The sequence below is a fragment of the Phytophthora cinnamomi genome (genome assembly GCF_018691715.1).
Source record: "Phytophthora cinnamomi strain GKB4 chromosome Unknown Contig46, whole genome shotgun sequence".
Taxonomy (NCBI): Eukaryota; Oomycota; class Peronosporomycetes; order Peronosporales; family Peronosporaceae; genus Phytophthora; species Phytophthora cinnamomi.
Genome location: NW_027150979.1, coordinates 485,267 through 510,233, shown reverse-complemented (window position 1 = coordinate 510,233; position 24,967 = coordinate 485,267). Strand labels below are relative to the sequence as shown.

At 52.0% G+C, this 24,967-nt stretch overlaps 3 protein-coding genes across 3 annotated transcripts; 2 read left to right on the top strand and 1 right to left on the bottom strand.

The window, feature by feature from the left end:
• Positions 1-57: 57 nt before the first annotated feature.
• IUM83_12734 (Vacuolar-sorting receptor 1) lies at positions 58-2,871 on the bottom strand (the record flags this gene model as incomplete). The annotated part of the gene is made up of 4 exons (XM_067937378.1): positions 58-255; positions 337-2,064; positions 2,149-2,667; positions 2,737-2,871. 4 exons carry the CDS (start codon positions 2,869-2,871, stop codon positions 58-60), a joined length of 2,580 nt encoding a protein of 859 aa, XP_067790381.1.
• An 11,418-nt stretch (positions 2,872-14,289) lies between these two features.
• Positions 14,290-15,879, top strand: IUM83_12733 (SET domain-containing protein 4; the record flags this gene model as incomplete). Its single annotated transcript, XM_067937377.1, has 2 exons — positions 14,290-14,838; positions 15,244-15,879. The coding sequence occupies 2 exons, from the start codon at positions 14,290-14,292 to the stop codon at positions 15,877-15,879; spliced, it is 1,185 nt and encodes a 394-aa protein (XP_067790496.1).
• A 59-nt stretch (positions 15,880-15,938) lies between these two features.
• Positions 15,939-16,670, top strand: IUM83_12732 (Reticulocyte-binding protein 2 a; the record flags this gene model as incomplete). Its single annotated transcript, XM_067937376.1, has 1 exon — positions 15,939-16,670. One exon carries the CDS (start codon positions 15,939-15,941, stop codon positions 16,668-16,670), a length of 732 nt encoding a protein of 243 aa, XP_067790532.1.
• Between the last annotated feature and the right edge of the window lie 8,297 nt (positions 16,671-24,967).

The window sequence follows — 24,967 nt, the reverse complement described above, 5'->3', positions numbered from 1 at the left end:
GGTGCGATGCATTGCTATGACTAGCTTTGTTGCTGCCTTTCGCTTTCTGGCCAGCGGTCACTGCTGAAGAGCGAGGAGGTAGAGCTTGGTCTGGTGCTTCATCTGGTTGAGCAGCGTCACGTGGCCCGCGCTCGTCGCCTGCTCCGCCGACTTGGCCTGCGCTAGCTGCTTCTCCACGGCCTCGATCTGGGATTTGGTGCTCTCCGCCATGAGATCGCCCAGTGCTAGCTGGAAGAAGCGCGCTTCGACGAGAAGCTACGTCAAACACAGCAAAACAAAACATACCGTCGTCAGTACAAGTGGGTAATGTGATGATCACCGCATCATAGCTCGTACATGATTGCGCTTCCACTCATCAATGGTCGAAGTGCTGAGGCTGGAGGCACCGGCAGCGCTATCGAGCCCGCGAACGGAGTTTTGGAGAAACTCGGCCAATGCTGCCGTCAGCGGGTCTGTGACGCTGCGAATGTAGTCCCAACACTGAGGATACTCTCCGACGCTCATCTCAACCTCACTGCGCAGTGTGATAAGCTGCAGAAGCACATTGAATACGTATTGACGAGGATCCGAGGGCATCGACACCGAACTCGCGGGGCTAGCTGCGGCGGCTTGTAGTGCCGCAGGTGTCAGGAGTCCCACGCTACCCGATCGGTTTGTGCGAGAGCTGTGTCGGCTACCACCACCACCGGTGCTGCTGGTGCTGTGGGTCTGAAATGGTTCTTCTGCAGCTCCTGCTCGTAGAATCCGCTGCAAGGGCTCCGCATGTGTGGAGGAGTATATATCCATGCACTTGGTTTCCACATTCTGCACCAAATTAGCGAGCGCCCGAGTACCGGAAGTAGCTGCACGACCGTGCTCCAGCATACTCTTATAGAAATCTTCGTCAATGTCACCATACTTGAGTTGCGCCACCCAGCCGTCTACGATACGAAGGCATTTCTCCCGCAACTCGACGCAATTCGCGACGATTGCTAGCAAAATGCAAACACGCGCACCACCTTGGTTCGCTCTGACCACGGTAGGAGTTGAAGCTTCGACTGGAACAGGTGGATTGATCTCCGCAACAAATGCAGCCACCACCTTGTCAAGGAATTCAGACAGCATATCGCGCAAATGCTTTTCCAGGGCCTGGACAAGCTGCGTTCGGAAATGAAAGTCAACGTCGCCTTCAGGAGAACTTGGCACAGATTTCCCCCAGCTCTTATTGTTGCCGTGGTCCGCGATATCCAATACGTCCAGCAATACTTGCCCGACGTCTTTCCAGATGCCTTTCCAACGCTGCAGCACGTCGGTGGCACAAGTTGTAAACACTAGCGGCCGATGCAGAAGTATCTTGGACTCGGAGGATATCGTTGATGCATTCCTGATGACATCGAATGCCTGTCGCGCCTCCATTATCATGCGCTGCACCTTCGTTCGTGGTGCAGTTGACATGACGACGGGGGTGAGCGCGGATGTGCTGGGCGTTCCTAGCGCAATTTCACTCGGTAAAGATGGAAGAACCGTCACAACCGGTTCAAAATATTCAGCGAGCAGGTCTGACTGCGCGGACTGACAAACTTTATCCAGATACCCCAGAGTGATCGCTGCCCGGAATTTATCGCAGAAACTCTCGTTGAGCTGCTCGATATTCGTGTTTAGCGTCGCGGCGTTGGGGCATTTCTGAAGACATCGAAATTGGCGGAAGGCTTCCGTTAATAACTTGAGGCGCAATGCAGAAGGCGGTGAAGCATGCTGCTCCAGCAAGCCAGCACACTTCGACAGAATGCTCCACGCTTGCTGCTGCACGCGCTCAGCCTCGACCGACGTGATGGCGTTGCTCGTCGCCGCCGCACTGCCCGCAGGGGTTTTGAAGAGCTCACAAATAAAGCCCCACAACCCGTTCCGAAATCGAGCAGCGATAGCGACACATTCCTTCATGATGTCCTCGCTGGTAATATGAACAGTTTCCTGGATGTTGATCTCGTCCAGCTTCCGCTCTAAGTACTCGAATTGCTTGGTGAGGCAGGTTAGAATGGGCTTCTCCACCAACCCAAGTGCTGTAAGTACGTCAATAGCGCGCTTCTGGGGGGAAAGCAAACACACACGAATCGAATGCCATTTAGATTGGGTCAAGTTGGGATTCGTAACGTGCCATTTGCAACGTACTTGATCAGCTGCAGATGCAGACATGTCCTCGAGTCGTTTGAGCAGCTCCGCATTGGCAGTCGCCGCAATCTCGTGCCCGGCTGTCACCACGCGCTTCAGGGGTGCAGCTAGGTTCGCGATCTTGCCGCTCTGGTGCTTTAAACGCGCGTAGTCAACTGCCAGCGTGTCGTAGTCCTGAATGCGCAGACTGGTCTTCATCTTGCTTGTCAGCTCGAGAATGGGCCGCAGGCGAGCCAGCACCACCAGCGTATGGCGGATTCGCCGCTGCTCCCTCGCTCGCTGCAGCATCACAGCCAGCGAAGCATCTGCCACCAGACTCAGGTTCTGCATATCCCCCACCAGCGCCTCGGTTTCTTGCTGGTGCGCACTCACGTCCGCAGCCAAGGCGCGGACGGCCTCATGGCAGCTTAAGTACTGGTCGAAGTGTGCGCTCACCAGCGCCTTGAGCTGCGCGGTCTTGTCGGACGTTGTCTTGCGCAGCTCCGTGAGCGCCGTCTGCAGCTCGGGGAAGCTCGTGTGCTGGTGGCGGCAGTCGAAAGGATTAGCCGACGAGATCTAGCCCAGTATCATGGAGACAGACTACATCACCGCGTGTGTAACAGCAAGATAGCGCGCGGCGTTAAACAGCGGTGAGGACAGATCGATCTCGGCCTGGTTGGTCGGTGTAGTACCGGCGGCGGCTGCGCGCGCCGCCCTGGCCGTGGCTTCCGCGCTTGGTGCCATTACGATTCGAATTGTACTAACGCCGCTTCAACGTAAAATATAAATTTAGCCATTTTGGCTAGGCAAGTCTTTCAGCAGTATAGATTTCGCTCTCACTTCCGGTGGTGGGTACCACCATAGACTTTAAATTGGATATTTTGTATCAAGTTTTAAAAGGAACGGAGATGTGCTAAAAGTGTACCTGCATTGCGACGCATAAAATACAACATCATCAACAGCTATGATACATCACCGCCATAGCTGGAGCCTTCGAAGTCAACAGACTCCTCCCCCACGCCGTTGAAGGAACTACCAGTGTGCTTGAAGCAGTTATCGAGGGAGAAATTATCGAGCACAGTCTTTTTTTCGCTCCCCAAGAGAAAATGCATCAGCAGCAGATGGAAGCGAGACCAGGTGTCTTATGATGTGCTTCCACTTGTTGCTACCGCTCGGAGTATTTTTATCCTTACGATCAACATTGGTGGAAGTACAAGACAATGATAGTCAAATGCTGGACCAACAAGTATTCTCATTTTGGATACCAGGACACATCGGCCGTGGAGGGCACGCTCGCCAAGGTGAAACGTTGGCTCCGAACTAGCAGAGGGGACCTCTATACTGTTTTTCAAAAGCTACTTCCCTGGTGGATATCTGCTGCGCGTGCTCTCAGTCTTTTGTTGGAACTGAATGCTGCAATAACACTCCACCGCTTGAAATGCCATCGATACTCTTCTATCATTTCAATCTGGACTCTAAACAAAACCGATAAGCTATGGATGGATGTCGCACGATAGTACACAAACTCCTCCAGCGCTCTGCTAGCACTAGTAATTTTCGAGTTGTTAACGGGAGACCGTGTTTGCATGAAATTATAACAATCATTGAGTCCAACGGTATTCGGAAACTACAGCAGGCTGACTTTGATGTACGTTGGCATATCCGGCGATTCGATAGATCGATGCTGGTACCACGTATGGAAGAACCAGCCGTTATCAGAACCCAAACACGTTCACGGAGCGGTTAGACGCACAGTGTAATTAGGGTCTGCATGGTACAGGTCGCGACCCCATACCTAGTGAGAGAGTGGAATTAAACCATCCTGCTTCACCGCCCCGAAAAAGTCCTTCGACTTTGATCAATTCGGCTGATGAAGTTATACTACTTAGCTCCACGTCACGCTACCGTTTCGGCCGCAACGATTTCTATCCAGACAAGCTGCCAAGCCGCTGCAAGCGCCAGTTTGAGCGACTCGTTGCTACCGCTACTAGATCTCTCGGCTCGAATGACGAACGATCGATTCGAACCTGCCCGTAAAGAGCATTTTGGAGAGACCGCTATTAGCCGGTAGGTAGCAGGAGTGTAATTTGGCGCATGCCTTGCCTGATGGAGCGAATGTTCCGAATTCCAGTGGAAGCCCAACGCGCGCTGATCGCTTTCGCGCACCCCCATGGCTACGCCATTGTGTACAAAGGGACCAGATACGACACAGCGTCACCAGAAGCGGCTCATCCGCTATGGTCGCGATAGGCACGGCGTTTCACGGAGTCGACGCGAGCGCTCAGACCTGCCTGGGCGGTCAAATGTAAGCGCCGGAAAGTGTGGGTGACCCATGGAGGTCTACCTCGTGCGTAAACATGCAATCACGACAAGGTAGGCTGGCTGCTTCAACATCGCGGCCGGGCCGTTCAACACAACCACCCACCATCCTCGCACGCAGCTTCTCACCCGATGCATCGTCGACCTTTGCACACGGAAGCTGTTCGCCTAGTGATTGCCGTGGATGGAGAAACTGGCACTACCGCGAGACAGACTATCACACGTCTGTTGGCAGAAGACCCGGATCTTCTTCTAGTACCTCGCGATGTGTATAACGAGAGAGATCGTGCGACTCGCGCTGTGCTCGGAGGGCTGTCAAGAATCGAGCGGCTACTTCAGAAGCTACATGATGGGCCATTTCAAGTGAGCTACCAGTATGACGAGCATCATCACTTGACGCATCTATTTTTTCGCTCACAACGACGCCATCAACATCTATCGCAGCAACTATGACGTTATCCTCATGGACTGCACGTACTGCACAAATCGATTCAACATGCCCCTGTTCAACATTGCGGGGGTGACAGTAATGAACACGATGACTCACGTCGCTCGAATACTTCTTAGCGGTGAGGAAGAGCACGACTACCAGTGGGCTCTACGACTGCTGAAGCGTCTTCTATCAGAGCAAGGAATTCCACCTCCCCAAGTGTTTCTGACCGATCGGGGCTTGGCGCTGTTGAACGCGCTTCAAGTAGTTTTCCCAGACATGCCTGCGTTGCTGTGCCTGTGGCACATCATGAAAGACGTTCAGGCCATGCTCGCAGGGTATCCTTTCCCAAAGAAATCGGCCCTGCTATCTCTCTACTCCAGGACTCAGAAGATATCAGACCTTTTGCGAATCCTTTCTGCGCATAGTGTATGCACCAACGGAGGAAGACTATCACTTCCGCCGACATGAGCTACATTTCCTGCCTGCCGTTGAAGCAGCCTACATAGACGACGTGTGGCTCGACATTTGGAAGCGCAGAATAGTTCGCTGTTGGACTGATCGAGTGCTGCACTTCGGGATGCACGCCACATCACGCGTGGTGGGCTACCACGCTACGCACAAGAGTTGGCTGGGAACATCTAGCGGCGACTTGCTGACAGTACATACGCGCATGGGACATAGGCCGAGACAGTCAATTGAGCGACACTGGGTGCTCCGCTCCAATGCTGAAGTGTACGTGCCCGCAAAACTGTGCGGGAACTTTTTTTGCTGCCGTCACCCGTGTTATTCACACGCACGCGTTGCTGCGCTGCGTGGAGTCACTTCAGCGCATGGACACCCTATTCAAACCCTGCACAGGTTCGTATGAAATGACCTTGGGCATTCCGTGTGCACACACGCTACATCAGAGAGTGGATGCATGCGTTGGACTACGACCTACCGATTTTCACCATCACTGGTGGATTCGTCGGCACCATGCGCCTCGTGGACCCCCGGCTAGAATTCTTGAGCCAGAAAGAATTGAAGATCGACGAGCTCGTAGAGGTTTACAGCGCCACGCTCTTCGACACGTTGCTGGCTATGGTCCGCGAGGTACGCGGCGCATTCCATCTAACTTTGAAGCGTACAGCAATAAGTAAAACAAAGCCACTTCTGTGTGGCCATGGGTATGAAACAGACATTATATGCGTCTTGCAGACGTCAATACACTCTCGAAATCGTCCATATCTTGAGATTTTCCCATGCAACATCACCCATATCCATGACAACCAACGTGGGGCCATGACTATAAACCAGTAATATCAAGACGGATCCATGATATACAACTAGGATCCACGCCTTCAAAGCAGTAATACCAAGGCATATCCAGGATAGACAACATGGATCCATGACTACAAAGCAGTAACACCAAAACGGATCCATGATACACAACACGGATCCATGACAGACAACATGTATCCATGATATATAAGTAGTAATAGTCGTGAGGATCAATGACAGCCAATCAAAATTTATGACAACCACTGTGGATCCGCGTTTAAGGGAATCTACCACTTTAGTGCACTAGAAGCATATTAGTGCACTAATAGAAACGACCAATCACGCCAAAAACCTACGAGCACTGGTATATTACTGGATGAAATATTCGAAAACGTAAAACCTGCCATTATGTATTCAGCTCCTGTTGGCTAACTCTCGACCACCCGATTCGTCTCATCTGCTTTTGCAGTTAGTACTAGTGACATGAGCTTAACTATTTGACTATCACTACCAAATTGACCTCGCCCCGAGTATCATGACCAAGAAGCGCGGAGACTACACCAAGAGCAAGCTAAATTCTGCCGTGGAGCGAGTTGTTGCTGGCGAGAAGGCAAAAGCTGTCAGCGTGAGCACCAAGATTCCGTACCGCACGCTAATTAAGTGGGTAGGCAAGCGCAAGAACGGCGAATCGATGGAGTCTCAGCGACGTGGCCCTCAACCACGCCTGACAGCTGAGGCAGAGCAAAACCTTTGTGAGTGGATAATGGGGCGACAGCTTATCGGAAAGCCGGCCAAGCGATCGCTGAGATGACTACGGGCACTGGCGTTAGCGTACAGGCGCTTTATGAAGCGGCACCCAGCTCGGACATAAGCTGTATATCGAAGGCCATTACAGCCCGGAGAGTCTTTAAGGTTGATGAAACGGCGTTCCAGACCAGTACAAAGACCAAAAGGTCGTCGCTGCTCGTGGTTCGAGCAACGTCTGGCACACTGACGCCGGAATAAGCTTCCATCTCTCGGTGGTGGCATGCAGTGCGGCAGGAGCAGTGGTTCCTCCAATTCTCTTGCGGTGACTACAACCGAATCTGAATTCATGAACAGCACTTTGTTCCAGTCCTGGCTTGGGTTCTTTGCTGCCGCGGTACCAAGTAGCGTTGCTAGATCTCTGCTGCTTATCATGGACGGATGCAGCTCGCACTACTCGGTGGAGTTGGTAGACGTGATGCGTTTCAGATTCAACTGGTATGCCTACCTGCGAATGCCACGCATCTGTTTCAGCCCCTTGACGCAGCTGTCTTTGCGTCATTTAAAGGAAAGCTGCGAGGGTTAGTTGAGGCGTTTACAAACGATGGTGGTGACTACAAGATCGACAAGAAACAGCAATCAAGCTCGCGGCTCTGGCGTGGAAACGCCAAACATCAAAGCCGGCTTCAAAGCATGCGGGCTTTTCCGCTATCCTTGGCTAGAATGCACCATGTGGGCGAGAATTTCGCTCGAAACGATTAAGCAAGCCGCTTGGCTTCGCGTGAAGGAAACCGTGCAACAACAGCTGCTCGTCCTCCCACCACCACGCACGAAAGGCAGGAAGCGGAAAACAGCGACAGTTGGTGGGCGATTGCTAACCCGTGAACTACTAGAGAACCTACAAGCAAAGCCTCGAAATGCACGGCAAAAACGTTCCCGACTGACACCGGTTCATACGGACTTTGAAAATGCTCCAGGCACACCCGAGCAATCGCTGTTTGAAGCGATAGTTTAGTTAAGAGATAAGACAGACAGGCAAAACAATGTTAGTTACTGTAAGTCAATTGCACACACAATTGAGCAGATAATCGTACCTTTATAACAGTGCGGAGTATTAACGTGTCCGAGGGGACTCGAACCCGCGACAACCCTGCTCCCCGTAGGGCCCTCAATAAGCCAGCGGCGTTAACCGACTTGTCAGCACTGTCGAAATGACAAATTATGTCCAAGATACATATCCTTTCAATACTGATGTGTTTGCGTTTTTATCGTGTATTATAGGTTACCTAACCACTGAACGAAAGAAACACTGTCCTAGCTAAAATGGAGCACTAAACTGGCAATCAGCAGGAAATAGGCCATTCACTACAATCTATCCAAATTACCCAATAAGAGCCTCTCCACACCAGAATTAATCTATGGAAGAGAGTAAACAAACACTTGTCTGGGCATGCATATTCCACACTGAAACTCACAGTCGACTTTCGGCTACCGCGCCTTGACTGATGCCCTTTGAAAAGTGCACTAAATTGGCAAATTCCCTTACAAAAGAAATTGCAGAAATGAGGATGTATGACGGCCGATGTAAATCCATGGCAGACAACATGAATCTATGACTGTAGAAGCTGTACCACCAGTCGGAAGCTGTACCCCCAGTCGGATCCACGATAGGCAACCCAGACCCTTGATCAACAACGCTACAGCACCAATTGATTTCATGACACACAACACGGATCCATGATATAAAACATGGATCACTGATCCATAAAACTACAACACCACACGGATCCTTGATTTACAACACGGATCCATGATCCATAAATTTACAACACCAATCAGATCTATAATTTTCAACACTGATCCATGATACACAACCCAGATCCACGATACATGCAAAACAAAAGATAAGCAGGAATACAATTTCATGTATTGAGTTGTGGTTTACCTACTTTTGCATCTGCTGCATTGCGCGTCTTACTCCTCGGTGCTGTCGTCAGCGCTGTCACCTGCACTACTACCGACGCTTTCATCCGCGCCATGACAGTTGTGAATGTTGTAGTGCAAGAATATGCATGCACTCCTTACAATACGCACCTCTGTCGTTGTTTTGCTTGCGCTTCTAAGCGGATTTCTCCTTGTCCAGGTTGTCGTTGCAGTACCGCACGTGGTTGGATAGAGCTCGATTGCCGTCACACCTCTTGAAGCAGTGCACGCACAGGAAGAACGCCCACGCGGCACGCCCAACCACCCCCGAATTGTGATCGATGCCGTCGACATTCACACACCCTTGAGTGCGTAAGTTGCGCTTGGAGCTTGCCACTTCTGCATGGGGCAGGTCGCCTCTGTAGACGAGCATATCACGGGGTTGCATATCGTCGAGAACCATCCAATTTTCTCTTAGAGCACTGCCCGCAACCCCCCCGGTACAACAGTCAAAACCGCTTCTGACTCAAGCACAAGCAAGAACGAAGCCTGCACCCAATCTCGCGCATTGATCGCTTCAATTGTCTCACTGGACGAGAAATCTCGGTGAAGGTGCTCGGCCTCTGCGCCTGGTTGCGACTCAAGCACAGACAGCCGCTCGCGCACACTCCACGAGGGATGCTGGGACGCACACGCGATAAATCGCTCCAACACAAGCTGAAAAGCGGTGTGGGCCGAAGTAGCATCGATTGTCATGTCCACATCCATTTGACGCCGGTTCTGATTGCCCAGAAGACGAAGCTATTGACGCGGATGACTTGTGTTTATTGCGCGGAGCACAATGTCAATTTTTACTCCTAATACCAACAACAGTAGAGTATCCCTGACTCCAAAATGTTGTTATTATTGAGGTAATGGACGTAGGGCTAGTCACATCGCGGTCTCGCACACTCGCCACAGCTGCATTTCCCGGACCTTCAGTTGTAGAAGCATTAGTCGAGTCTCCACCAGTCGCAGAGCTCTCATTGTCGCCGGCAGGACACCTATTCGATGAGTCGTCCAGTACAACCGATTCACCGCCCCAACAGAGAAGTTCGAAAGATCAAAAGTGGGATGCGTAAGGAAACTCTACGGAACACAGGTTCCAGCATTTCCACAGATACTGATATTCCGTTAGAAGAGTCAAGTAAGGGACGAGCGCTGTTAGTCTCCAAGGCTCTAGCCTACAGTACACCCTGTGTCCCGACACATGACAATGACTAATAGATGTGCAAGTGCGCATTATCACGTTCAACATTCCCCCGCATTGTGTTTCACCAGCACAGGATTTCTAAAGGTCGTCATCACCGAGTTTCAACTGGTCGCCGACATCGCATTTCTATCGGTCACCGCCACGGAAATCTAAGCATTGAATTGTGTATTCAACTTTATAAACAGCTGCAATACTATTTCTCTGTTCTCACTTTCCGCTCCACTACTCTCCTCCTCTACGCTGTCCTTCTCGCTGCTGTCCTCATGACCGCTGTCCTCCTGGCTACTGTCCACACCCTCTCTCTCTCTCTCTCTCCCCTCATCGCTCCCCACCTCCACGCTCTCATCGACACTCTTCCCTACTATGAGCGTCACCAACTTCAACACCCGTTGCATTCTCGTCTTGGCTCGCGTGATCATTGTCCATCCGTATCGCATGTAGCTGGCAGTTACGCGAGCGAAGTGTGTTCAGCGAGATGCGCAAGTGAAAAACCTGGTTGCATTTCTCACACACGTATTCACCTTTCTCGTCACACTCATGCTTGTGGACACTCAGGTCACGGCTTGAGTTCATCGCCACGAGGCACTTGGGGCGATGAACGTCTCTAAAACCACGACTTCAGTTGAATTAGGTTTCTAGCTAATATCCTTAACACACACGTAGCAATCGAGGCGACATTTTCCGCAACAACCGCAGCTCCAGCGTGGACAAGATCGCAAAAAATAGCACGTCTCCGCGTTGTAGTACGAGCGCTGTCCGCGTGCTTTTATTGACGTTACCACCAACACAGCCGGGATACACATGAAACAGTGTCTCATCCAAAAGACCAACGGCGATTGAGCGTTGCACCAGTTCACACTGAACTAGAGCTTTCGAAATTTCAAACAGCGGGAAATCGTGGTGCGGTGCCTGATCTGGGCCTCCCGGAAGCGACTGGAGTGCAAGCCAGCCACCGCCCCTGATTTCCCATTCGTCATGTACACGGGTTACATGAAAATTGAGTCTTCCGTCAATGTAATGCATGCGTTCGCCAAGTTCGGTCACGTTCGATTGACGGCGATAATTGCCCATCACCCGCGAAAATACTTCTTTGAAAATTGGCTTGAAAACTAGGCTTTTTATTTCATTTAACGTTTGCTTGCACACGACAGGTGTAACCATAAAACATAAATAGCGCTCTCTTCGAACCCCCCTTCATATTACGTACTAACCAGCCACAGTGAAGCACCTATTATGCTGCTGGCACTACCCGCCGTTTCCGAAACCGTGGGAGCCCCTCGTCCTCCTCTTGCCTCGGCCGCACACCGCCTCCACTGCTGCAAGGCGTGCTGCGGCTGGTCGTGTCGCTGCTGCTGCAGACCACAACGCTGCTGAAGATCGCGCCGCTGGACGGCCTCCTGGTTGTGCTGGTGGAGGTCGTACTTCTGCGCGCGCTGCTGCTGTCCGAGGTCGTGCCGTTGTAGCCCGGGGTCGCGCTGCTGCTACCCAAGGTCGTGCCGCTGTAGCCCGGGGTCGCGCTGCTGCTGCTCGGGTAGTGTCGTCGTGGTGGGTCGAGCCACTTCTTGGGGTCGCGCCATTGCTCGGGGTGTGGACGCTTCTGCTCGGGGTGTGGCAGCTGGACGTGGAAGCGGCTACCGCAGCGTGACCGAGCGTGTGTACGCCGTGGTGAGAAGTTTGGAAAGAGGGCTGTGTGCTAGCGGTCCAACCAGAACTAACCACCCATGCAAATTTTACGTCATGTGCCAACGGCTATGACGCAGCAGCTGCTGCTAAGCTAGGTAGTACTTGGTGATGCGGACACAGATTTGGTATGTGGATATCACGAGGGCGCGTGACTTTTTCCAAACGGTACAGTAGATACACCATAAATCTGTTCCAGCACCACAAAGCTCGGGAAATCACCGTACAATGCGGTGAATACCCATATGATGTGCTAAATGTTTGTACTATGCAAGTGTACATGGACGATGTGGTGCGTATCGCAAGTTGTCAATCTACGAGCACCCCCCCCCCCCCTCCCCTAGCGACTCAAACTCAGTGGTGCGCAGAAGCGGTTCCACCGAGAAAATTCACTGAAGAGTGCCCTCGGTTTGTTGGACCCGCGCTGACTTGGTAGGCCCCATCACTTCTAATCTACAAGCTAATAATCACTCCGAATGTGGAATGAAGATCAGAGAGATTCAGGTTGCGTAGTCAGTCTCGAAGCGCCGTAACGAGAGCAATATAATGATATACTGCATGTCTGCAATGGACGCATATTGTGTCTGAGGGAAACAAAAGTAAAATTGAGCTGGCATGGCCAGTATATAGGAACAAATCTAAAGAGGTCGTACGACACCGTGCGTTGTCAGTCTCAAACCGCCGTAACGAGAGCAACACAATTGTACACTGATGTTTGTATTGGACGCATATTGTGTCTGAGGTCAACAAAACTGTGATTCGGTTGCATTTCACACGAAAAGGTGCGACTGTGATTTGAACGGTATTCATGAGTCCGTAACGGTACTTTATTTATTGATACAGTACCGTTGTTGGTCCAATAGTACCGTGATCACCACCCAAACTACCGTTATGTATAAAACAGTACCACTGACATCATTCACCACCGCCTATGATATCACACTGCGCCCTGCCCCCATCGACCATTCATTTTGTGCACTGTCTGCTCTATTGAGTTACTTACAACTTGAAGATGGACGGTCGATTTTGGATATTCTGTAGATTGCGAGGAGACGGTAAGGCCCATTCGTATGCCCAGTCGCGGAAAGACGTGTCTCCGACATCTTGTCAAGTCACTGGCGAAAGGATTCTGCGCACTCCGTCCGGTAAGGCGTACGAGGGAGATATTGGCAGCCACCTCGTGATGGAAGTATTGTCACCGAAGACGAATATTATGATCCACGGGACGAAGTCGAGTTTTTGGAATCGTGCCTACGTCGAACCGAAATAAAATTATGTGGTGCATCATACTCCAAACTCCTTAAACGCGGTTACGAAGGCAACTAGATGCGAATTGTCGCAACACGTCTGCAACGCAACCAAATGCAACATTCGCGCAGCGGGGGAAACACGTGGTGGCCCCCAATGGCTATTTACAGGAGCACCAAGAATGTTTGCTGGAACTCGCGGCCTCACGTAAGCCAATACGAGACGAAGTAGTGCAAGAGGAGAGCGAGTACGTTTTTTTACAACTTGCATGTGAACCCAATATTGGAGATTAATCTCCACTCGAATTCAACATTTCCACTGTAACCCTCAAAGACGCATTCGCCAAATTCTTAAGATGTAAAGATGTATTGCATGTCCATTCATTTGGTTTCTCTGTTGTTTTTATTTGATTTGAAGATGCAGTGGGCGCCTTCCATAACCGTCATTAAACAAACGGGTTTGTGCAACCCTAACCTCAGCATTAAAAGGTGCATTAAAAGGCGTATTAAACGACAGTCATAAAACGTTGTTTGGTCGCCCATATGTCTGGGTCGATCAAAAAAGTCGGCTTTAATGACGGATTTTAATGTTTAATGTGCACCTTATTCAGCAACCCCATAAAAGCATACAAACCTCCGTGGATAAGCCAACTTCAACACCTTAAACGTGCAACCCTGTTTGAACTGGGGATCTTGCGCAGGCGCGAAAATTGCCGCGCTGGCGCGTTCGCATTCGAGAATCGGCAGGGCGGTGGCGAATTCAGCTCGGACCACGCAGAAAGGTGTGTCGTATCTGTGGGCGCTGACCTCTCTGCTCTGGCTGATCTTTGTCTTGTGCTGCAGTGATGACGGCGCTGAGCAAGACTCGCAAGCGCTCGTCTTCGGAGGCCGCTGGCGATGAGTCTGTATGTAGTCCTGCTGGCGCTAGCACAAGTAAGAAGATTCGCCGCACAAGCGCGTCCGGAACTCTGACCCAGACGAAGCGCGAATATCCGTCAGGAGGAGCGGGCTGGTCAATGACATCCGCTGTTGGGATCCGTCCGAGACCTCCGACCGAGCCTGCCGTTGTTACCCTCGCGGGGCATGCCGTCGAAGACTTTACGGTTCCCCTGGTCACATGCGTAACCAGTGCGCACTCGGCGTCGTCGTATACGCCCACGATTGCATCATGGGGGACGCAATCTGGGTATCCGTCGGATCGCACTCGTCGTCTGTCATTACAGTCCACTCGCTCCGTGGTTTCAAGTCCTTCGAGCACTGCAAGCGACGATGGGCATGAGGACGAGAGCGACAGCTCGGAGAGAATGCTGACTCAGTCTCTGCCGGGTTCCCAGCAAGAACCGCTCGAACAAGTTGTGACCGAGGAGTGGAGACCCGCCGCTTGGCCAATCTTCGTTACCCCGCTCAAGAAGAACGATAATCCTCGCGAATACCGCTTCGAGCGAGTCTTGATTGGGAAACCTTGTGGATGCTCTGAGCGCTGCGATGCTCTGAGCTGTCGAAACGCTCTATGCAACCGCTGCTGTGTGGAGGAAAATTGCAGTTTTGGGGGCAAGTGTGGCAACGCGCTCTCGCAAAACCCCAACCTCGTGCTCAGCGCGCGGAGGTCGTCGTATGAGTTTGGAGTTACGTCGGCGGAGTTGATTCAAGCTGGGGAGGTCATCGGCGAGTATCGCGGTTATCTAACCGAGCTGGGGGACCTGGAGTCACGTGCCGCTGTTGAGAACGGCTACAGGATGCTGCTGGACACTCCCTCTGTGGATGGTAAGAGCATCGGTATCGATGCTCTTTGGTGTGGGACGCTCATGAGGTTCGTGAACCACCCCTGCAACCCGAACTGCCGCTTCCAGAAGGTCCGTGTGGGCCAAGACCTAGCTGTCATCTTGGTGACGCTGCAGGATATCATGCCGGGGCAGGAAATCACCGTGTCTTACGGAGACCAGCTGTTGTTTATCTGCAGATGTGGTTGGTGGGGCTGCCAGCACCGCCACCTGCAGCACCTGTAAGGCCAGCCATCGGTGCGCGCCCCTGGCATGTGCATTTGATTCGCGCCGTAGCTTCGGTGCAATGTACTTGATGTTAGTATAGGGAACTTTCGAAGATCTCAATACAAAAACGTAGTGCTTCTTCAGGCACCATTCTGGCTTTGACGGAGAGAGGGAGAGATGGCGAAGGTTTACTCTCGGACTTGCCGTGTCGACCACGCCGTCGATTCAGGGACTAACGTCTGAGTTGGTTGTGTGGATGATGTGCAACAGGGCAGGAAGTCGGGCTACAAGAACTACAGTAAGCAGGAGGTGCTCCTGCTTAGCTTGATCGTGCAGCAGATGAAGCCGCTCGGCAAATACCAGTGGGAAAGAGTGAAGGTTGCCTTCGACAAGGCTCACCCGAGAACATGGCCCGAGCGCGATGCAAATTCCCTCAAGAGGAAATTCAAGGAGGCTGCGGCCACGCCAAAACCCACTGGCAAGGCCTCGGTACCCGTGCACATCGCGGTGGCTAAGCTAGCTCAGAAGGAGCTCGACGAAGACACATCAGTGAGAACCATGGACGACGGGCTGGACGACGGCACGGATGACCCCGAGCTACTGAAGAATGTAGCAGCCGCTGCTCGAGCGCAAATGGACAAGATTACGCGCGAGTTTAGCGCGGATGCGAGGGCGCGACGTGAGGCCGGTATGGATGGTTCGGGCTCCGAGGAACAGGAAGAAGAAGAAGACTCCCCGCCGGAACGCACCGAGGTCGCAGAAGCAGCTGGTGCTGGTGCAGAGCAAAACGAGTCGTCTGTCCCTGACGCTCCCACTGGTATTATTCTGCTGCGGGATAACTCCACCATCGACGTGAGGTTCGCCCGCGAGTTTGGCCTTCAGAAGAGTCTTCAGGAGGGGATGTAGACGAAGACAAGCCCAAAGCGACGCCAGTCGAGGACTCGGGCAATTTTGCTCCCACTGAAATGGCCGGGGCGGTTCCTGCCACCCCCAAACGCAAGCAGACCGGCCGCCCCAGGCGGAAAGCTGCCGAAGCCCGGCCGACTCTGACAAGCCCGTCACGAACACCTCTGCGCCGAGATCCGTCGAAGGCTACAGATGATGAACGCGAGCAGAAGGCAAACAATAACTTATCTGCGACCTCTGCGCGTCTTGGAGGACAGGATCTTCGAGTCGTCAGGGACAACCTTACTCAACTCACAAAGCGCGCTACTAGTGAGCCGTCTGCAGACACGTCGTACAGCAAGTCGAAGCGTAGCCGCACATCGCGTAAGCTGTCAGACCTTGAAAAAAGTCTGTCAGCAGTGGAAAAGAAGGAGTCGTCGGGACGAAGCGATATGATGGAGATGATGCTGTTGTTCCGTGAAGAAGCGGAACGAAAAACAACGGCGGAGGAGGCCCGTCGGCGCGAGGACCGAGAGGCAAGAGAAACAGCCGACCGGCGTCACCGTGAGGAGCGCGAGCAAATCTGTCGGGAGGACATGGCCGCCACCGAGGCTCAACGAAAAATCGAGCGGGAAGAGGCCAGACTTGAGCGTGAAGACAGGAGTAGAGCTGACAAACTCCGCGCAGAGCAGCAGGAGAAGGACAGAGAGGAAAGCCGACGCCGCTACGAGGAGCGGCTGCAGTTGAATCGGGAAGAGGCCAAGAACCGCCACGAGCAAATGATGCTCATGTTCGCGAGCATGAGGAAGTAGTGATACATCGGTCACGGAGTTCATATTGCATATCAATTTGAAACACGACGCTTACGCGTTACTGATTGTCCTGCATGCCATAAAAGTACGTGGTGCGGATCTGGCTGATTTCAAGTGCACGCACGCGGTAGTTCGACAGACGAAAAAGGTTGTCAAGGCGGAGCGCTCGCTTGTCCAGGTCGGGTGGATGCGGTAGCAGCAACCCCTTGTAGACCTTCTCCACGGAGCCCATGCCCCACTCCACAGACTGCCGAATACACGTTATCGCGCCCGACAAGATTTCTGCAGACTCACGCACCGACGGAAGCAAACGTCCGAGATCACCTTCCTTAAGAGGTGTTAGGATCCTTCCGGTCATCCGGCCGGAGCACGGGAACGCGCTGTCCGCAACCACGCCGTACCGCATATCCGGGCACAACTCGGGGTCCAGCAGGTTGTGCCGAAAGCCGACACAATTTTCTGCGTCGTTCCAGGAGCCCGGGCAGTTGTGGTGGGCCCACACAATTAATCCGTCTGCACTAAAGCAGAGCGTCCCAGTAACAAACACGTTGTGCAACCAACCGTTGTAGAACGCGTTCTGCACTTCAGCGTCTGCAGGCTGAAATACCTGCAACGAGGCACAGAACACACCACACATGATAGTCGTTAGCAACATCACATGTGTCGCGAGCTTAAGCGAAGCAAGCACCTTGAGATTTTTGCCGTCGATGAACCCCCACGTGAATTGCAACAGGGGCTCACGAAGGGCGATAAGCCTTGCCAAGGCGCGCTGGCGGTCTCCCGACGGCCACACTACGCGCGCGGGGTGGAAAGAGTTCAAGGCTTTCCACAATGCCTCTTCGGCACTGGACAGGACACGGCTTAGTGTCGATGGCGAAGCCCCGAAGTAGACACACATTAACTTTTCGTGGTGCGAGTCCACGTAGAACATCAACAGAGATCCAAGCGCCTGATGCTTGTGGCGGAGGCGCGGCGGGCGCCCTCCTTAGGACTGTAGCCCGGTAGCTTGTAGAATTGTGAGAAGTGTTTCAGGAGAAGGCAAAAGGATGACCTGGCAACACGAACTGCATGAGAACCCTGGCTACGCACGCACTGTACGCCTTGTAATACCTATCCAGACTGGTGTAATGTATGAAGTTTTCGTCCGAGCCATTATCCCACAACTTCATCCAGTCCGACTCGCGAGGGTCGGGAATGCAGTCCAGCGTGGCGTAGTGGCGGACACGAAGCGACCGACGACGCTCATCTCGCAGCTTCTCCTCATGAAACTTTGGACGCAACACCTTCAGCTCCAAGGCCAGCCGCTCCCTCGACCTCATATGCGCGGCAAGCGTGAGTAGCATCCCTGCATCGTGCATGGCGCGCTCCCGTCAGATTTGACAAGCGATCTTCGCGCCTGCCGAAGATCAGCAAGCTCACCCCGGACTCGTCACGTAGTCCCAAATCAACTGACCTATTCTTGCGTATGAATATATCAGAAAGAGACACTTTAGGGCGACCAGATTAAACACATTTTAGTGGGGTTTCGGTAGTTCGAATTTGACCCGCCCGCCTGCACGCACCTTTCATGTCATCTAACCCTAGCATTAAAAGTGGTATTAAAAATCTTCCATAAAACCGTTTTTGCACGGTTATGGAAGGCGCCCAGTGTATTTGCCAACTCGTTAACCGCGTGGATATTAAAATGCATTATTATCTAAGTATATATTTATCGAGTTACGCCGCTCTTCTTTGATAATATCTCCGCGACACTCGTCACTCTCACACACACCCTCAAACCACAAATCCACCATAATCTACAGTGAATTCATCGTCCAGGGATATTTCCACAATCGACTTCACAACTACTACCACCTTTCTGCGATTGTAGACTTCAAAATCATGTACGTCACCCCAAGCTGCGTAGAACGTACGTAAACGAGAAGGCTCTCCGTCAGAACCTACCACTACAAAACCATATGAGCTGCTGTTATCAGGCCAAGTCGATCATCTAGAGAGACCGGGTTAGTTGAACATAACCGGTAGTGAAAGTGGAACTACGGTAGGAACAGCATTGACATCATGCAATTCGTGACGTAGGCCTGACCGGTGTCCTTGAAGTCAACCTTAGGCTCATGAGCTCCTTCAATCTCACTCTGCACCACATGGTTGGATCGGACACCCTTGTTGCAGCGTCATGGTCAAAGTACACTAAGTCGGCGTGGTAAAATTGCATTACCCAGTTCGAATCTCGTACTGGGGCCCGGCACTATACTTTTTGATAGTCGCGTCACCACCAACACGTTCACCAGCAGCAATGACACGTGAAGATTGGACTCTCCCAAGCGCACACGGGAGCGCAGCTGTTGGTGAAGGTGCTGGTGGAGACGCTTGTGCAAGTGTGCGTCCTACGGCTGCGCTTGTCCCGACGCTGTCTGTGGCGGCGTCGCCGATGTTGTCCGCGCTGCTCTCGATCATTCTGATGTCAATCCGTCAGCGCCGTCGTACCTGAGCGGCAGGGCGCCGGCTCCGCTGCTGCTTGACTTGGCTTGTACGAAGAACGAGTGGCTTTTTGTGTGGACCTCACGTAGTTGCGCTACTTTTATATTGCTGACCTTTACTCGTTTATACCTCATTGAAGCTCGTCTCTTGTCTAATGGTGTTGGCTGAATGGTGTTGGCTGAATGGTGTTGGTTAGATTCGAACAGGTATAACTAACATTTTCTCGGGTTTCACCGACTGACGTCAATGGATTTGCCTGTTTCGTCTGTGGGATTCACCATATCTCGCAGATAACGGATAACACCAAGTAGCGTACTCTTCCCGAATTGAATACGTCCTCTCAAATCTGATAGAAATTGTTGAGTATGCAAAGCTATTTGTACCTACACCAATTTGTATTCTTCAATCAACAATGGCGGGTTGTGCATCACACTGCTCAGCATTGTCATCATCAACCTCCATAACTCCAAAATCACCACCTCCGACAAGCACCCACCCAAGTTCTTCCAAGCCACACTATGTCCCTATCCCGCGTCACCAAAATCATGGTTGAAAAAGGGCAGTCGTTATCTCGATCGAGAAGCACGACAAGAACCCAGTGAAATCAACCAACTACTTCCAAAATGAGTGCGACAGGAAAGTTTCAGCGGCTCGGATTTACTATTGGTTGAAGCAGAGGGGCTCTATTAAGAACTCCCCTGTCTCCAATCTCCGATTGAAGCGTGCTGGTGTGAAGCCTCGGTTGGCTGAAGTGGACGACATGATCTTTGATGAAGTCCTCTTCCTTCAATCCGACAAGAGGAAAGTCTCTCGGAGCATGGTCGGTGACACAGGGAATCAGCTCAGTCAGTCTGAGCGTCTGGTACGATAGCTTTGTCAGGTCGAAACAGAGGGTGGACGGGTACATGCGTCGGTATGGTCTATCCTTACGCCGGACGACAAATCTGACAGCCCACGGACGACGTGCTGAGGGACAGAGACGTGAGTTTTATGGAGTTCCTGTCACCGCGCATCCACTCGCTAAATCTCGAGCACACCGTTTTGATGGACGAAACTGCGGTGTATTTCGAGGTCCCGCGTCACCAGACAATTGACGCCACCGGTGCCCATGTCGTGCTCAAGTTAACGGGGTTCGCCTCAACATGAGCTGTACTTTATTTTAGTAAGGTACAGTAAATACAGCTGCTAGCGTCTGGTCGTAAACTGCTGCCATTTGTGGTTAGCCCGGTCGCATTATTCGACGCTGCAGACAATGCGCTTGGCGACGTGGTCCATTGGCTGATCGGGCACTGCTCAAATATCTATCTCGTGGCTACAGTGTCAGCCATCACATTTGTCGAACCCGATAGAGCGAGCTGAGGTCGCTAGTTTTCTTCGGCCTTGAATCGACCCAATAACTCTTAAAACGATGGCGGAGCGGGCGACAGCGAGAAATGACATCAAGGTAGCCGAGGCATTGCATCCCGGTGATTTTGACACAAGCTTGGCCTTGCAAAGAGCACTGAAGTAAAAGCACGTCCAAATAGCGGAGATCATACTCTGGAATAGCGCCGCCACGAAAGACGCAACACCAGCGATGTATCTCGCAGTACGCGATCACCGTCTCCATATCACCAGAATGATCACGAACAGAGACCTTTCCAAAACTCGTAAAATATTTCGTGCTGCCGCAACGGCAGGTTGTGTCAAGCTTGTCGGCTTACTGAACCCTGCAAGCGACTCAGCAAGCATCAGTGCAGCATTGAGTGTTGCGCTGGATCGTGGGTGCATTGACGTTCTGAGTTTCCTGCTGACGTGGGCTCAAACGAGTGAAGTGTTTTTGTTTAATGAAGGTACAGTAAATAACAGCAAAGATGCAACGCACAACGAAGATGCAACATTACCGATAAAGTACTATAAATACTGGTATTTAGTCCTGACGTTTGTATGTGTCAAACGTTTTACGGTTTCTAGGGGTCAATGGATTTTTTACATTTATATTTGAAAGCTTTTTTTTACGACGTTGCATCTTCGCCGTTTTTCACGGTACGGAGCGGTTACCGCCACAAACAATTCCACGGGGAAGTACAAAATATGTACTGAGTATCTTGCAAAACCCATCTTCGGTTTAGGGTAAATCATACGATTTTATACCATCAAAACAAATAATTTTGTAGTAACGCTCGAGGAAATCCTATAAACACTTGTAGATTCTGTGCTGATCACTGCAAATCATACACTATCACATTGCAAATCGAACCCCACCTCTCCCAGCAAATACCAGGAGTCTACCCCAAAGCCCCCCTCCCCTTCGCCCCCCCCGCATCTCCCCCTTCCTCAAAACAAATCACCGCGAGGCATATCCCAACCGAAGCCAACGGAGGCGTAGTCACGAAGGCAATATTGCTGGGGGCGACGCGTTGAAGTGCTGAAAGGATGCGAGGGCGAGAAGTATGAGGACCACGTGCCCGTCCCCCACGGCCAGCTGGACAACTTCAAGTAGGTGCTACATGACTGGAACGTCCGCGCGAACTTTCTGGAGAACGGCGCCTCCCGCTGGACCAAACGTCCACGTAGATTGGCTCGGCAGTAACGCCGCCGGGCACTGGCACCGTAGTGCCGTAGCAGCGGGCCCAACCAAAACACGTAGGCGGCGTACACAAAAAATGCGCAGGCGGACCGCAACCACGTCCACCGTGATCTGCGTGCTGTTGGCAATGAGCTTCGAATAGACAGTGGACTTGCTGGACAGTGGCAGCGGGAACTACAGCTGCACGGCGTGGGCCAGCACCGGGTAGACGGCAAGGAACTGCACTGGGGAGACTGCTGGGCGCACACACGGGACTGCAGCATCGCCTCCTGGACCTGCGAGATGTCGGATCAGGTGTGCAGAACGGTGATGCTACTCACGAAGACTCGCAAGATGACATCAAAAACCTGCTAGGCAGCGATTAGCCTGTGATAGCGCCCACCAGGACCTGCCGCACGACGTCAACGGCTGGTAGGAAGACGCTGAGTATACCGGCCCTACTTTGACTCACTACTACGGCTTACACATGCGGGAACGTATATGAGGGAGCGTAAGGTAAACTTCAGCTTGAATTAACTATACACGAGTTCACGAGTATAGATTACATCAAATAAAGACTCCAAGTCGCTAGTTTGGGTTAAAATGAAAACTGCGTTATTTCTAAATTGATATTCCCTGTAAATCTTTTACTATCTATGATAGGGGCGTGCCAACGATTGGTTGGCAGAGCCCCGTCTACATGTACGTCACTGACTGATAGAAAGATGCTGCTTTCGCCAACAAGATGCTTGGGGTGGGTGGACCACTCATTGTGGTGGACCACTTCAAATGTAGCTATTGGCGTGCCTCACATCAAGGCGAGGAAGTATCTGCCCTTCTAGCACACACATGTCTGTTAAAACCACAGGTGTCTCTAGCCACTTGTGCGTGCAACTCCGTTACCCCAGAGGACCCGGAGGATAGCATGTACATACTGCACGACAGTATCAGCCAGATGTCGCACAAGATATTCATGGCCACGACGACTCCCCCTTGGCGAGCGGGTGCAGGGTGGTGATGCGGGTAGCTGGAAATACACGATCTCGTATAAGGACTTGCTTGATGTTGGCGTCGATAGACTGAACTAACGTATTTCAAAAGCTAAGGTATTGGTAGCTTGTATTGTTTTGTTAACCACTGTTCTTTCATTCATTCAGCTACCATTATCTCACTATAGGAATAGTGGAGGTCCGTCTGGCGTAGGCCGACCGGCACCTGGACCAAGGCCCTTGCGCTTCCGGTTGATTGGTCCTCGATAGACCAGCGTCTCACGACCGGACGCGTCGACGTCACCAGCAACCCCAACGCGTAGAGCAAATGCATGCAACAACCTCCTTTGAAGAACGCGCGGCGAGGGAACGCTCGCGCGGAGACATCGACTTACCAACCAGTGGCTGGCACATCGAGGCGCTCTACCCGCGCAGTTTCGACTCCAAGTTCGACTGTCACAAGAAGACTCTCGCTTAAACTTTTCTCATGTACGTCATAAACCCTCGGTGCTAGTAGCACAACAATGTTGTTGCCTTCCCTCGTTCCCTCGAGTTACCCAGCAGCTATGCGATGCTATTGTGGCATGGGCGGCATTCACGCAGAAGACCAGCTTGCCCAAGCGCATTGGCACACCTCACCAGACGATCGTCGAACGCAGGGGCAGTCAGAATCGGTAGCACTCGCACAATCTCAGCCCGACAAAGGATTAGCAGGCGAACCCTCAGCGCATCCACCTTTAGCTCGCGCAACAGCGTAACGTCGCGCTTAATCAATGTATTGTAGGTTTCGCAAGGGTTGCTGGTGGTAGCGAAGCCACCCGGCGTGTGGTAGGGCTGCCACTACCCCCACCCCCACGTCTTTTAGTTTAGTCATACCTTCTTGAAGTAGGCAGTGAAATGAGCTAGATGCGACCATTTCCCCCACTTCTCTCCACCTCAGCAAGTTTACCATAGCACTCCCGCTCATCTCGAGCAGGTGCAGTTGGTGCAGATGATGCAGAACCACCGCACCAATCTCAGCGGCTAGCGTCCTTTTCTTCTCGAACACTTTTTTTGGCTACGTGGAATAACTCATAAGGACACGGAAGGAGTTGACTTCACCACCGAACACGTCTTGCAGCGCATTCCATTACGCACTATCGACATCGCCCATGTCCCACTTGGCGCGAATAGAATTCCCAGTCACATACGCAAAGATTCAGACAAGGAGTGACAAGCGATCCTCCAGTCTTCTTCTAGGATATCATCTAGTTTCCGCACCGCCACCGCACCCACAACCAAGTGAAGGGAATGAGCGACGCAGGACATGTGCTTTAAGCTTTTTTCCTGGCGGAACCGTTTCTGATGAGGTTGTCAAAGGATCGGGTGCGACCAAAGCTTGAGCTGGTTTCGTATATCTCTGCAATTGCATCGGAATGGTGACCACTCTCCATGGCACCGGGAACCAGGAACGGTAGATGCGAAATGCGAGGCTTGGTTGGTAGTCGGAATCTCGTCAGGTAGTCCGCACAATGCCCCTTGAGCGCTCTATGCGGTGTACCGCGTGAGCTACAATAACCGATACCGTTCGAAGACCGCGGTTGCCTTGTATACACACGGCATGTGCTGCCAACTTAAACCACTTTTGCGGCAGTATCAAGCAACTAACGTGTTCGATAGAGCGCGCACTGATTCGCGCTACCATGGTGCAAGACTTTTTGTGGTGATACTTTGGGATCTATAAATAACTTTCACGTCAATAATAATGCAAAAAATATTTTGCGTAGTCAGACCAGTTTCGAGCCCAGTAGACTTCGGCTGATACAAGCTAGTCTCCTGTCCACGCTGAGATTTGGGAACTTCAGGACTACCACCACCAATACCGATCGACTCCCCAGTCAAGCCACAACAAACTCAACTGCACCAGGTTGAGCTTAGTCATGATCAGCTTGTCGTACATCCAGCCGTCAGAGGAGACGCCCGACCGCAGCGTAGCTCGACGGGGTGACAACAACCCAAGCTTCGCAGGAATTAGGCCAATAAATAGTCAACTTCAGTCTTTACTACTCCCGAGCCATGGTAGTCTCAGCGGCGTGGCCGCAACACTTAGCCGAGACCACATCATTGGAGCGCGGATGATAAGAGGTACAATTACATTCACTGGAGCACGATGTTGGATCCGGCTTAAGGACTGTAGGGTGAGAAAACCACGTCACGGTCAAACAGGAGGAGACGAAGGGACAATAAGTCAAAACCGGATAATCATACTCGATTAATGCTCGCTCTTCCCGTATTACAGC